The sequence below is a fragment of the Lagenorhynchus albirostris genome, chromosome 5 (genome assembly GCF_949774975.1).
Source record: "Lagenorhynchus albirostris chromosome 5, mLagAlb1.1, whole genome shotgun sequence".
NCBI lineage: Eukaryota > Metazoa > Chordata > Mammalia > Artiodactyla > Delphinidae > Lagenorhynchus > Lagenorhynchus albirostris.
Genome location: NC_083099.1, coordinates 78,504,645 through 78,518,963, shown reverse-complemented (window position 1 = coordinate 78,518,963; position 14,319 = coordinate 78,504,645). Strand labels below are relative to the sequence as shown.

Genomic DNA, 14,319 nt, shown 5'->3' with positions numbered 1-14,319 from the left:
ATTATTTTGTTCTTTTTTATGGCTGAGTAATATTCCATTGTATCTATGTACCACATCTTCTTTATCCATTCCTGTTGATGGACATTTAGGTTGCTTCCATGTCCTGGCTACTGTAATTAGTGCTGCAGTGAACATTGGGGTGCATGTATCTTTTCAAATTATGGTTTTCTCCAGGTATATGGCCAGGAGTGGGATTGCTGCATCATATGATAGTTCTATTTTTAGTTTTGTAAGGACCCTCCGTACTGTTCACATAGAGGCTGTACCAATATACATTCCCACCAACAGTGTAGGAGGGTTCCCTTTTCTCCACACCCTCTCCAGCACTTATAGTTTGTAGACTTTTTAATGATGGCGATTCTGTGTGAAGTGATACATCATTGTAGTTTTGATTTGCATTTCTCTAATGATTAGTGATGTTGAGTATCTTTTCATGTGTTTTTTGGCCATCTGTATTCTTCTTTGGAGAAATGTCTATTTAGATCTTCTGCTCATTTTTTATTGGGTTGTTTGTTTTTATGATATTGGGCTGCATGAGCTGTTTGTCTATTTTGGAGATTAAACCCATGTCGGTCACTTTGTTTGCAAATATTTTCTCCTATTCTATGAGTTGTCTTTTCATTTTGTTTATGGTTTCCTTTGCTATGCAAAAGCTTTTAAGTTTAATTAGGTCCCACCTGTTAATTTTTGTTTTCATTTTAATCACTCTGGGAGGTGAATCCAAAAAGATCTTGCTGCAATTTATGTCAAAGAGTGTTCTGCCAAAGAGTGTTTTCCCCTAGGAATTCTATAGCATCTGGTCTTACATTTAGGTCCTTAATTCATTTTCAGTTTGTTTTTGTGTATGATGTTATGGAGTATTCTAATTTCATTCTTTTACATGTAGCTGTCCAGTTTTCGCAGTGCCACTTATTAAAGAAACAGTCTTTTGTCTATTGTATACTCTTGCTGCCTTTGTCGTAGATTAATTGACCATAGGTGCATGGGTTTATTTCTGAGCTTTCTATACTGTTCCATTGATCTATAAGTCTGTCTTTGTGCCAGTACCAAACTGTTTTGATTACAGTATGGTACTGGAACAAAGCTTTATAGTATACTCTGAAGTCAGGGAGCCTGATTCCTCCAGATCCATTTTTCTTTCTCAAGATTGCTTTGGCTATTTGGGGTCTTCTGTGTTTCCATACAAATTTTAAGATTTTTTTGCCCTAGGTCTGCAAAAAAATGCCATTGGTAATTTGATAGGGATTGCATTGGTCTTCTATCTCCTTAGTTAGACTTATTCCTAGGATTTTATTCTTTTTGATGCAATTATAAATAGGACTGTTTTCCTAATTTCTCTGATAATTCGTGTCAGTATACAGAAATACAACAGATTTCTATATATTAATTTTGTATCCTACAACTTTACATAGTTCATTGATGAGTTCTAGTATTTTGGTGGTGTCTTTAGGATTTTCTGTGTATAGTTATCATGTCACCTGCAAACAGTGGCAGATTTACTTCTTCCTTTCCAATTTGGATTCCTTTTATTTTTTTTTTTTCTTGTCTGATTGCTGTGGCTAGGACTTCCTTACTGTTCCACATCTTTGTTACCACTTAGTATTGTCAATCTGTTAGGTATTTTGGACAGTGTGTGGTAATAGCTCTTTGAAGAGGTAATTTACATTTCCTTGATTACTAATGAGATTAAGCACCATTTCATGTTTAGACACCATTTGGATACCCTCTTATAAATGTCTGTTCAAGTTCCTTACCCATTGATATATTAGATTGTATTTTTCCTCATTGACTTGTAGAATTGTTTTTAATGTTCAGGATAATGACTTTCCTCTTTCATTAATTTTTGTTCTTGTCTTTATTATTTCTTTCCTTCCACTCTCTGTGGCATTATTTTACTATTCTTTTTCTAAGTTCTAGAGATGAATAAGTCATTAATTTTCCTGTCTCTCGTCTTTAATAATATACACACTGTATACTATCAATTTCCCTTTAAAAACAACTCTAGGGCTTCCCTGGTGGCGCAGTGGTTGAGAGTCCGCCTGCCGATGCGGGGGACACGGGTTCGTGCTCTGGTCTGGGAAGATCCCACATGCCGCGGAGCGGCTAGGCCCGTGAGCCATGGCCACTGAGCCTGCGCGTCCAGAGCCTGTGCTCCGCAACGGGAGAGGCCACAACAGTGAGAGGCCCGCGTACCGCAAAATAAACAAACAAACAAACAAAAAAACAACTCTAGCTGCATTTCACAATTTCATTAGGAGATATTTTTATTATACTTTCATTCCAAACTATCTTCCTGTTTTTACTGTGATTATTTTTTTCACCCCAAAAGGGGTCAGAATTATTTATTAATTTCTAAATATGTGGGCATCTTTCAGTTATGTTTTTCTTATAGTTATTTCTAGCTTAATTCCACTGCTGTCAAAGAATATATTTTAAATGACTTAAATCCTTTAAATATGTTGTTTTATGGCCTAGCACATGATAGGGGTTTTTTTTTTGTAAATGTTTCATATGTAACTGAAAAGAATATATATACTGCTCTTATTTGGTAAATATTCTACATACATCCATTAGGTCAAATTTGCTAATTGTATTAGTCATATCTTCTATATCCCTACTAATTTGGGATATAGATGACTATCTGCATGTTTTCCCACATACTGCAAGAGATGTGTTAAAATCTCCCTAAACTGAAAGACAAGAGCTCCTAGACTGAAAGCAACTACTGAGTACCCAGAACAATGTTAGAAAACAGACCAACACCAAGACACATCAGTGACATTTCACAATACTAAGGAAGAAAAGGATCTCTTAAAAACTCTCAGAGAAAAATTTTAAAATTTATACAGGGCTTCCCTGGTGGCCCAGTGGTTCAGAATCTGCCTGCCAATGCAGGGGACACAGGTTCGAGCCCTAGTCCAGGAAGATCCCACATGCCGGGGAGCAACTAAGCCCATGCGCCACAACTACTGAGTCTGCACTCTAGAGCCCACGAGCCACAACTACTGAAGTGCGCACACCTAGAGCCTGTGCTCCCCAACAAGAGAAGCCACAGCAATGAGAAGCCTGCACACTGCAAATAAGAGTAGCCCCTGCTCACCACAACTAGAGAAAGCCCGCGCGCAGCAACGAAGACCCAACGCAGCCAAAAATAAATAAATAAATTTATAAAATTTATACAAAGGATGAAGGATTAGCATGGCACTGCATTTCTCAATAGTAATGAGAAAAATGAAGTACTATGTTAAAAACTCTAAAAGTGTTTAAAATCTTGACGTTTGTACCTGGAAAATCTATGAAATAATTGTAAGGCATTTTCAGACATGCTAATTTTTGCAATATTTATACCCATAATAGCCTGTACACTGAAATAAAGTGGAACTTCCTAGAAGATATCCCCACTAAAATGAGAAAGTGAATCAAGAGAAATACATATGATCACAAAAAAGGAGGGCTCTGACTCAAGCAAACAGCAATGGGAATTAATGATAATGATAAAAAGAGATCTCAAGATAACTGTTGTACAGCACATATATAGATTAACCACCTATCTAAATTGGAACAACTCAGGAGGCTTTAGGAGAAACTTCTTCAAGAAAACAAATTGGGCAGAATAACAAATGTATTGGAACATGCTGGGTGGAGATTTATATAAGTGGGGAAGAGGCTAGAGATAAATCAATGATAAGTTCACAGAAAACCAACTCATCAAACAAAAGACATTTATTAATTTCAGAGAAAACAAAAAGTTATTTAGGAAGTAAAAATAATCATAATATACCACATGGCTCAGTTGACAACGACACTTATATAGTCATAATAGTGTAATATTGAATACTGAACTAAGCAAAATTAGAACATAAGTATATTTGAAGAATGGGAATATAATGAGAGGATAAAGAAAGACTAAGGGGCTGGAGGAGATCAGGCAGAGTGAGTAAAGAATATAAAAAAGAGCTAGATCTTCATCTTCCATAGTAAAAAGTCAATATATAATGTGTAAAACTAAAAACTCAAGTAGCTATATTTAGAGATATCCGTGTAAACAGAATTTTTAAAAAGCTGTAAGAGGGGCTTCCCTGGTGGCACAGTTAAGAATCCGCCTGCCAATGCAGGGGACACGGGTTCAATACCTGGTCTGGGAAGATCCCACATGCCGCAGAGCAACTAAGCCCACGCGCCACAACTACTGAGCCTGAGCTCTAGAGCCCGCGTGCCACAGCTACTGAGCCCGAGTGACGCAACTACTGAGGCCCATGCGCCTGGAGCCTGTGCTCTGCAACAGGAGAAGCCACTGCAATGAGAAGCCCGTGCACCGCAACGAAGAGTAGCCCCCGCTCGCCACAACTAGATAAAGCCCGCACGCAGCAACAAAGGCCCAACACAGCCAAAAATAAATAAATAAAATAAATTTTTTTTAAAAAAGAAAATAAGCTGTAAGAGTTGAAAATAGTTACCTCTGGAAAGTAGGGGATAAAGAAATGCTATTTTTCATAATTAGCCTTGACTACTTAAAAAGGATGTGTGTGCAGATAACAAATACAAAAACTGGATTTTAAAAATTCTATCATAAAAGTGGTGAGCAGTCAGAAATTTAAGAATGTTTTAAAAATAATCTAAAATCACTCTTAGTCTTAAGTACTTCTTTTGGAACAAAAATGAAATGCTGTACGTGAGTTTGTTCTAAATAAGTACTACCCTCCTCTGATGTATTTAACTCCTAGTTATTATGCACTTTTGCAAACACATTCTCAACATTCTTTGGAATCTCAGGAACTTAGTTTTTTCAGGTACTTACCAAGATGCTGATTTCTGAGTAATATAGGAAATCTTGGTCAGCAGAAGTTCCAGCAGATACCCTCGGGGAGAGTCCCCCAGCATATGCAATTCATCCACAACCACCATTCCTAAAGAGATTTTCCAGATACTAGTTTTTACAGAATTTCACAATTCCAAGAATTTTAAGACTCAATATCTTGTATCTTGTACCATAAATAGCTGTCATTATAATACACTGCACGTAATACAAATTTCTAACCATAAAACAAAAATCAGATTCCACATAGCAGACAATTCTTTTCCAAGATATTTCAAGTATAATAAGTGGTCTTACCACAATGTATTCTGGATCTAAAAATCAATGATTAGCTAACTCAGGTCTAACTCAAGAAAAACTTTGTCGTGTTACTCAGACAATTCTTAATTGGCAACCTTGTAGAAATACATGTACAATGAAAATCAAGGACATCCACAACAATTATTCAGTGGATTGACTTTTCTATGGGGAAAACAGCCAGGGCAACCATACTGATGTTAGCAAGTGCTTAGAAAAACAGAATCAGATCAGGAAGAAATAAATGATTTTAAGAGGATGTTTTTGTTTGATTATGGTAGACTAGTGACTCACCCTACTATAAAACATAAATATGATCATAATTCCCTCCTCCCCTACTTGGAGAATCAAACCAGTCTATGCACTTGGAATAATGCTCAAGAAGTACTGAAATTTGTATCAACGAATGCCTCCTTTAAACATTTTCATAATATCATAGTTTGCATGTGCACTAGTGTCCCCCCCACAAATCCCCCTACAAAAATAAAGACCTTTCAGACTATTTCCTAATGGTACATGATGATCCTTTTCCTCATCAGTAAGCTATTTCCAAATCATATTGTATGATGACTTATTTCAGCATTCATTCATCCATCCAAAGAATATTTATTCTACCTAGTGTGCCAAGAACTGTGCTAGGTATAGTAGATATAACACTTAATCTAACACAATCTGACAATTCTGATACAAACTGATGAATGTGATTTCTCTCTCCAAGCTTTATAGAGCGGAGCCTGTGTCTCATTAATCTTTGATTTTACTCCCCACCCCTACCCTACCCTAACTTTACTATTTACGTTCACCAGGAAAACAATGAGTAGCTAACTGATATTCTTGCAGCTTCTATTGCTGCTATAACCATTCTCTTCCTGTTGCTACCTCTACATAGTGGGCTTTCCCAAGTGGTTGGAAAAGGAAAAAAAAAAAAGGATTAAGGTAGAAAAGTTCCAAGCTCAAATACAGTGCCAGTTTCTATAGCTCCCTACCATTTGCCTGCTAAATGGTAGCCTCTGGGTCCAGGTCTAATCTAGATACCACAGTACCAGAATATGATAATGAATACATATATACACTAACTGCAGAGATGGCAGGTGCTTCCTTCTATTCCTGGTAAACTTTAGATAGGAAAGAAGCAATGAGAAATGACTTGAGAGTTCAAGCATACCCTCTATGCTTTGTAAAGTGCAAAAATACAAGGAAGTAGAGTCAATAACATCAGTAGGATGCAAAACTTTTTTTTTTTTACAGAGTTCCTAACATTACAGATGCCAATTTTCACCTCTAGAAGTAGATGACAGACAACAGAATAAAACATAAGTCATACAGAAATCACAACAGCTTCACTCCATTCTATCAAAAATAGCAAGAGAAAGTATATACTTATTTTCTTATTTGCTTACCTAATAGATCCATCTTATTTTCCTCTATGAGGCGATTGATCAGACCATTGGCTCTCTCAATTGTGCAGACAGCAATATCCAAAGAAGAGAAATGCCCTGTTGGAGAGGTACTGCCCATATAACCATCTACTTTTATTCCTACTTCCTGAAACAGACTCTAAATTGAGTAAAAAGGAAAAATACAGGAGAAAATATTTGAAATTCATGAATCTTAAATTGGTTCTTTCCCAAAACATAGACATAAGTATTCAAATACATTTATCAGATTACTGTTAGTTATTCCTGGTCAGGGCACACTGGTTCTTTTTAGAATCATATACTAAAAATAAGAAGTTCAGAACTGATAAAACTCAGTACAGAGATTTTCTGTTAAGACAGAGTCAAATAAAATGGCATACTTAATCAAATAAGTTCTAAGAGCTCTTTATAGAAATTAAAATTAAAGAAAAACTACCTTAAGCACTAACATTTTTAATCTAATAAACAAGCAAGAAACTCACTCTTTCTTTAACACTAATGTAATATTTTCAGAAACTTAATATTTTCAGAAATTTATACTTTGTGAGGAAAATATTCTCATTATCCCCCTAAAGATTAGTTTTTTATATAACAGAAGAAAAGGTTTCAAAAGTCAAATGCAATGGGACTTTGATGTTAATTTTTTTAGTTTAACTTTTAACTAACATACCTTCTCAGTAAAAAAGATCATCATTTTGTTACTTTGGTCTAAGTTGAAAGGATGTTACCATGTAAAACCAGCTTGGTTGGCTATTTGACCTCTGAAATAACTGTTAAAAAGATTTATAGAACCATTGAATTTTAGAGCTGTTCATTCAATAAAATGTTTCTGAGTGTTTACTAAGTTAACCCATAGTTAACCCCATAGTTTCATTTTACCAGTGAAAAAACTGAGGCCCAGCAGATTATGTATCTGGCCTGAAGACACAGGTAGTGACAAAACTGGAACTAGAACTCAGATTTTTTGTATTACCACTGCAATAATCTTGGCATTCCAAAATCACATTTTTTCACTGCAGAAATCAGAATAAATTTATTCTATTTAATGAAATATTGTATCTGTAAAAATACCTTAAAGACCAGTGAGCGTCACACAAATGTATACTGTTGTCATTCATTTTTGCAGGAGAACAGGAGAAGAAAACACAGGTTTGGAGCTTTACATAAGCACCAATGGATCTTGTTCTTCATCCTCTAACGTTCCCAAATGGCCTTGCATCAGGATGGGATATGCTTCCTCAAACACACTTCCTTTCCATGCTTCAGTCTAGTCCTACTATTCACTTAAGAGGTTGATTCTTAATTTGCACTTTTATATGCTAATTAAAGTACCCTGCCTATTTCCTAAGGAAAAGTTTATAAATTTTTACACAATTTTCACCGATTGCTCTTTGATTTAATGGCCCTTTCTCCTTTATGCAGTAATTTAAAAGTTTCCCCTCATAAATGGTCAACTTTTAAAGCTACATTGGGATGTAATAAAAGAAATTTTATTTTCCAATTGCTTTTATAATTCCATTTTAAATGAGTAAAGCCGAAGCTGCCAATAACAGGCCTTTCACAATTTCAAACTTAGTAAAAGAACATTACCTGGAAATAGTATTTCTTCTCTTTAGCCACAGAGACAAAGGGCAGAATAAATAGAGCTTTCTTCCGTGTTTCCAAGACCCGCTTCAAAATAAGTAGTTCAGCAACAAGAGTCTTCCCAGCACTTGTAGGAGCTAAAACAAGTTATTCGGCAAGGTTATCACAAAAAGAAGTAATATTTGATACACTGCATTAATAAATGTTTTAAATCATATCCAGTAACTAAATAGCCCAAGGCTAAACTATCATTAAGGCCCCAGCTAGCATCTGAAACCTTTATACCCTGAAATGCCCCTGACTTTAAACCAGGTTTCTAAATACTCTCACAGTGAAAATAGAGACAAATAAATCTTTACATCGAATAAATGATGAATATTACTGAGTACCTAGCTTATACCTAAAGATCCTTTCCTTTAAGTACTGAACAGTTAAAAGCCCTGCTTTGGGGAAATAGATAAAAAGCTTTAATACATTGTGATAGGAGCTATGATAGAAGTTGAGGGAGAAGAGCTGTAAGGAAGTTTATGGAAACAGAACTTATGAGAGCAAAGAAGGCAAGAAGAAAGGAATGCCAAGCAGAAAAAAACAGCATGTGTAAAGTTCTAGAGGAAAGCCTGGTATGTTCAGATGATAGCAAGTAATTCAGTAAGCCTGAAGTATAAAGTACAAGTAGGGGAGTGAAAACAGACATATGAAAGTGCCACATGGAGAAGACTTTTATAATCCTACCATGTAAGGAATTTATCCTGAAAGCAATGCAGAGTGACTAGTGAGTTTTATGAAAAGGAATGACAAAATCATATTTATACTTTAGAGAGATCACTTTTGGCTGCAGGAGCAAAGCAAGAGCAGAAAGAAAAGATTAACTAGTTAGAGAACTATTGCATAATCTAGAAGATGATAGTAAACTAGGTAATGGACCTAAGAACAGAGAGTAGTAGCCAGAATCAAGACATTTGAGGTAACAGACACTACACTTGGTGATTAATTAATGTGAGTTGGTGAGCAGAGTTATGAATGACACCCAAATTCTTGTTTAAGCAACTGAAACGGTCAGGCCATTCTACCAATGCCACCAACTGCCACTAGTTAGCATTAACTGAGTATTTCCTACATGCCAAAAACTTTTCTAAGCCCACACCCTGGCACTCATGCTCTCTGTGCGCGTAGGCGCTCGCTCCCTCCCTCCCTCTGCTTCTCTCTCTCAACTAATTTGCAAGGTTACACAGTCAGTAAACAGCCTGAACTTATATCTATTGATAGTTAACTCTCTAATCATTTTTGGCAGCCATAATGAAAATCTGGATGACTCACAATTTCAGAGAAAACTGATACAAAGGACGTACATCTTACCAAGTGATTAGATTCTAAAGTCAGTATACTAAGCACAGACGGTTAAAAATTATGTAAGTCAAAGTTGCTCTTGAAAGCCCATATAAACATTTCATAAAGTATATTACATAGGGTTTTGTATATACAATCCTGTATAAGCAGGTCAATTTAGAAACATATAACATAAAATGTTCACACACTGAAAAGCAACTGAGATCAACTGTGGGAAGAGCACATTTACATCTCATACCGCACACTCACTCTGGGACATATGTTTTTTTGTTGTTTTTTTTTTTTTTCTTTGCGGTGCGCAGGCCTCTCACTCTTGTGGCCTCTCCTGTTGCGGAGCACAGGCTCCGGATGTGCAGGCTCAGCGGCCATGGCTCACGGGCCCAGCTGCTCCGCGGCATGTGGGATCTTCCCGGACCGGGGCACAAACCCGTGTCCCCTGCATCGGCAGGTGGACTCTCAACCACTGCGCCACCAGGGAAGCTCTGGGACACATGTTTTTTGAGAGGAATGGTAGGCAGATAATTCTGTTTAAATTGTTCGGTTTTTGCCTTCCCCCACCCTACCATCTAATGGAATTTTCATAATTTAAGTATGCATATGATGAAACTCTGCTTTTCAAATATTTTAAGACTTTCTCTAGTTATAAAGCACTCTCTCACCCACCTTACCTCAATAGAGTGTCCTTTACATTAATAATGTCTTAAAAATAGTAGAGAAATTAACTTGCACAAATTTGAATACCTGAATAGACTAAATTCTTTCCTTCCAGGACTTGTCCAAGCAAAAGGCACTCTGCTTGCCATTCAAACATCTTTTTTACACCAAAACTGTGATATTTCTCCAGAACCGCTGTAGGAAGCCCCCAATTTGCCAATAGCAGCTTGTCTACTTTATCGTCAGGAAACGTCTGCTTGCATTTCCCTTTTAGGAAAAAAAAGGAAATAGTTGAATTTAGTTCTAACATAAGACTTCAGTAATTTGCTTTCCACTGTGTTTTGGGATTCCTATGTGTTGTAAAGAGGCTATTTAAAGTACATCCTGACATAAAACACATACAATATAAGGATTTGTAAGGAGCACTGGGCACTATTAGGAGTGAATTCCCTACAGGTGATGAGATTTGGCCAGCTAGTAAGTTGTTTCTGTAAATAAAGGTCGAAAAGACCCAGAAACCACTTGAAGATTACTACCAGACAGTCGCTGAATATGGACTGAAAGCTCTTCCACGTCAATAGAAAGTGACGTGCCGCACCAGGTCCTAGTCACAAACTGAGAAAGGGGAGTAGAAGCCTAGCAGGCCGTGCAAACGCGCGAGCTCCGCGCGGTGAGGACACCTCCCGACGAGTGGCCCGGCTGAGCTGCCTACCTCGCCCGCTGCCCACGGAGTGCCTGGGAGTACCTGCAGCTCTGGCCGGCGGGCGGCCGCGGTCCTTCAGGCTGCGTCTCAGGCCCGGAGGCGGGCTCAGCACCGGCCCCGAGAGGAGCAGGGGGCTGTCACTGCTGTCACCGCCACTTCCCGAAAAGAAGTCTGAGCCTGGTGCTGAACGTCGTCGTTTCCCACTCCAGCGAGTCAGATTCATCGCGAAATATTCTCGGCCATTCAGGGAAAGGCACAGTCCCAGCGTCCTCCCGCTCGGAAGAAACGGAAGTTGGCGACAGGTGCGGCCGCCATCTTCCCGCCACGGCTTTCAAACTCAGGCCTCCCAGCCCGCCCCGGAACCATAGAGTTCCCAGTGACGAGAGTAACCTGAGGACCATAGAATCGTGGGGAAGGAGGGGCTCTCGCTGGTGTCGTAGACCTCCGGCCTGTCACCTCGGTTGTCGGATAGTGAAAGAGAACCAGACTTGGACCTAGATTAAACGGGGGGAAAAACCAGACTCAGTATATATAATCTCCAATTATAATCATACTGGCTTAAAGTTTTTCCTTTTCTTTTTGTCCATGTCTGGTTTAAATAGCAAGTTTATGTTAACTTCATAAAATGAACTGCCCATAATAGGTAGAGAAGTAGTTCTATTTAACATATTGTATTTTTAAAACAATTATTACAAATTATATGTGCAAAATATTATACAAGTAAAATTTAGGATTTAGAATGAAGTGCAATTTACTCCTGCTTTACTTTCTGCTTTATAACAAGATATGGGAACATATGTATATGTATAACTGATTTACAGATGGTAGGGCAGAGGTTATTTCTGTACACAATTTCTACTTTAGCCATCATACGCTGTGAGGAATATGTGATGGAGAGATAGGGACTGCGGCCGATAGACCTCTTAGGTAGTAGAACGCTGCATAGAAGGGGCTCTGGATGTGCCCGAGTGATCATTCGGAGCCAAGAGTTTGTTAATGGATCTGTGCTCTACCTTTGGCAAGGTAGAATCAAACGAGTTCTGGACTTAAACTGATGCCAGTTAATTACCCAGTTGCACAATTAGTTTCACCAAGCAAATCTAGTCAGGGAAAGGCCTGCCCTGAAGGGGTGGTGCTTTTCTACAGCTCTAAAAGTCTCAAAAGGACCAGTCCAATAACAACAACAAAAATTCTCATATTGTAGTCTGGGAAATAGGAGAATCGTTTCTCCTGTGAAACCTTCCTTGTTAAAAGAAAAAATTTTGGGACAGTATTCTAAAATTCCACAAGATGGAGACATTACTCCATGAAGGAAACATTTTTCTTAGTTACCTTTCTTGAAATCATTCACTCAACTAGTTATTGAGCGTCTACTACGTGCTAGGCATTGGGTATATGGCAGGGAAATGGAAGAAATGGCTCCTGCTCTCAAAGTGAAAGAGACTAGAGGAGACAAACATTAAACTAATTAATTAATTGATAATTTTAAATTGTACTATTGCTCAGGCAAAAAAGAATAGAGTGCTATCAAAGATATAAAAGGATCCTAATTTAGATTGTAGTCATGGAAGATCTTTCAGAGATGCAGTGTAGCATAGGGGTCAACAGTGCAGCAACTCTGTAGCCAATCAGTCTTTGTTTGAAGACTTAGTAGCTGTGTGATTTTGCTTAACCCCCTGAGCTTCCTTTTCCTCATCTATATGATGGAGATAATAAGAGTAACAACTATTTGGTTATTATTAGCACTAAGATAGTCATAGGTGTAAAGTGCTTACCACATAATAAGTGCTCTTCAGAGAAAGTGCTATATAAATATTCTAATATTGCTTCCAATATAAATCCAGCACTTCGATGGGAAAAGAATAAACCAAAGAAATCTCTGTCACAAAGTTATTCTATTTTTATTAGGTGAACTATGATCAAGTGAGAAAAATAATTACGAAGAAATTGAAAGGCATGGTTTGTGTCATCCTTCTAAAAAGCCTAGAGAATATTTTAAAATTTACAATGTACTTCAAACATTCAACATAAATTTCTAATTTTAAAAAAAAACTCTTACAAAGACCTACTAGAGAATGGACTTGAGGATATGGGGAGGGGGAAGGGTAAGCTGTGACAAAGCGAGAGAGAGGCATGGACATATACACACTACCAAATGTAAAATAGATAGCTAGTGGGAAGCAGCCACATAGCACAGGGAGATCAGCTTGGTGCTTTGTGACCGCCTGGAGGGGTGGGATAGGGAGGGTGGGAGGGAGGGAGGCGCAAGAAGGAAGAGATATGGGAACATATGTATATGTATAATTGATTTACTTTGTTATAAAGCAGAAACTAACACACCATTGTAAAGCAATTATACTCTAATAAAGATGTAAAAAAAGCTCTTAGAAAATAGAAGGTTACTTCTCAAAAATGTTAAACTTTTTTGTGCTAATAGTTACCATAATAATTAAAGCTAATACACCTGAAGTATTTCCCACCTGTCTTTTAACTGTGAGCTTGGATTCCTTGGAATTGTATCTGTGGTAATTCCTTAAGGTCTGCATTAAAGACCTTGAAAATTTTTTTGAATATATTTCTGCCAGCTACCTGGGAGACATATCAGTTCTGGCCCACTTTAAATGTAATCTCTGGGTTGGCATTTATTAAGATATGGAAGTAGTAATGTTAGACACCAGAGCCAGATTTGGACAGCTTCCACACTCACCATCTCAATGTTCAGAAGAGATATTTCTCTGCTTTACTTTCTGAGGGAGCTGTCGTTTTGGGGTTTTGGCTTTATACAGGGGATTTTAGATCTTACCACCCACCCTGCTAGGAACACCATATTCCTATCCCCCAGAACACATAATCCATTAAAATCCATACTCTAGACCACCAGGGATCAGCAGACATCACTATGGAAATTTTTTATTCTAATGCTTCATTTCTCTACTTACTTCTTTTATTAAGGAGTCAAATGTCAAATTATTTGACTGACAAGGAAATCTCTTATTTTACCAGTTTAGTCATGAATTTTAAAGGAAGTATTTTTTATATAACATCCAGAATTTTAAGGAAAGTGTGCTGTTCTAGAAGTGGTTTCTTGTTTGGCCTAATATTGCTAAAGACAGAAGTAAAGGAAACTCAATAACAATTGATGTACCTTCAAAGATGTCATCTGATTATGTTAGTAAGTTGCACAAATAATGAAGAGTGGTTTATCCATTGAAATTGCAGAGGTTATATGAAAAAATGAAATTTACACAAACTAAATTGTGAATTGACTAAAACAGAAACATCTAACCAGACTAAATAAATTCTGTGCTTCTCAGGGATGTAAAGTACAACATGATAAATATAATTAACACTGCTGTATGTTACATATGAAAGTTGTTAAAAGAGTAAATCCTAAGAATTCTCATCACAAGAAAAAACTTTTTTTCTATTTCTCTGTTTGTATCTATATGAGATGATGGATATTTATTAACTTATGGTGATAATCTTTTCATGATGTATGT

General features: G+C 37.3%; 1 protein-coding gene across 1 annotated transcript in view; it reads right to left on the bottom strand.

Moving 5' to 3' along the window:
* Window positions 1-11,042, bottom strand: part of POLQ (DNA polymerase theta) — a 113,995-nt gene extending 102,953 nt beyond the window's left edge. Inside the window, exons 1-5 of the mRNA XM_060149319.1 lie at window positions 10,862-11,042; window positions 10,204-10,383; window positions 8,122-8,252; window positions 6,514-6,670; window positions 4,799-4,907 (exon numbers count right to left, since the gene is read on the bottom strand). Of these exons, the coding sequence (XP_060005302.1) occupies window positions 4,799-4,907; window positions 6,514-6,670; window positions 8,122-8,252; window positions 10,204-10,383; window positions 10,862-11,042 (758 nt within the window). The remainder of the gene's footprint in view (window positions 1-4,798; window positions 4,908-6,513; window positions 6,671-8,121; window positions 8,253-10,203; window positions 10,384-10,861) is intronic.
* Window positions 11,043-14,319: the final 3,277 nt, after the last annotated feature.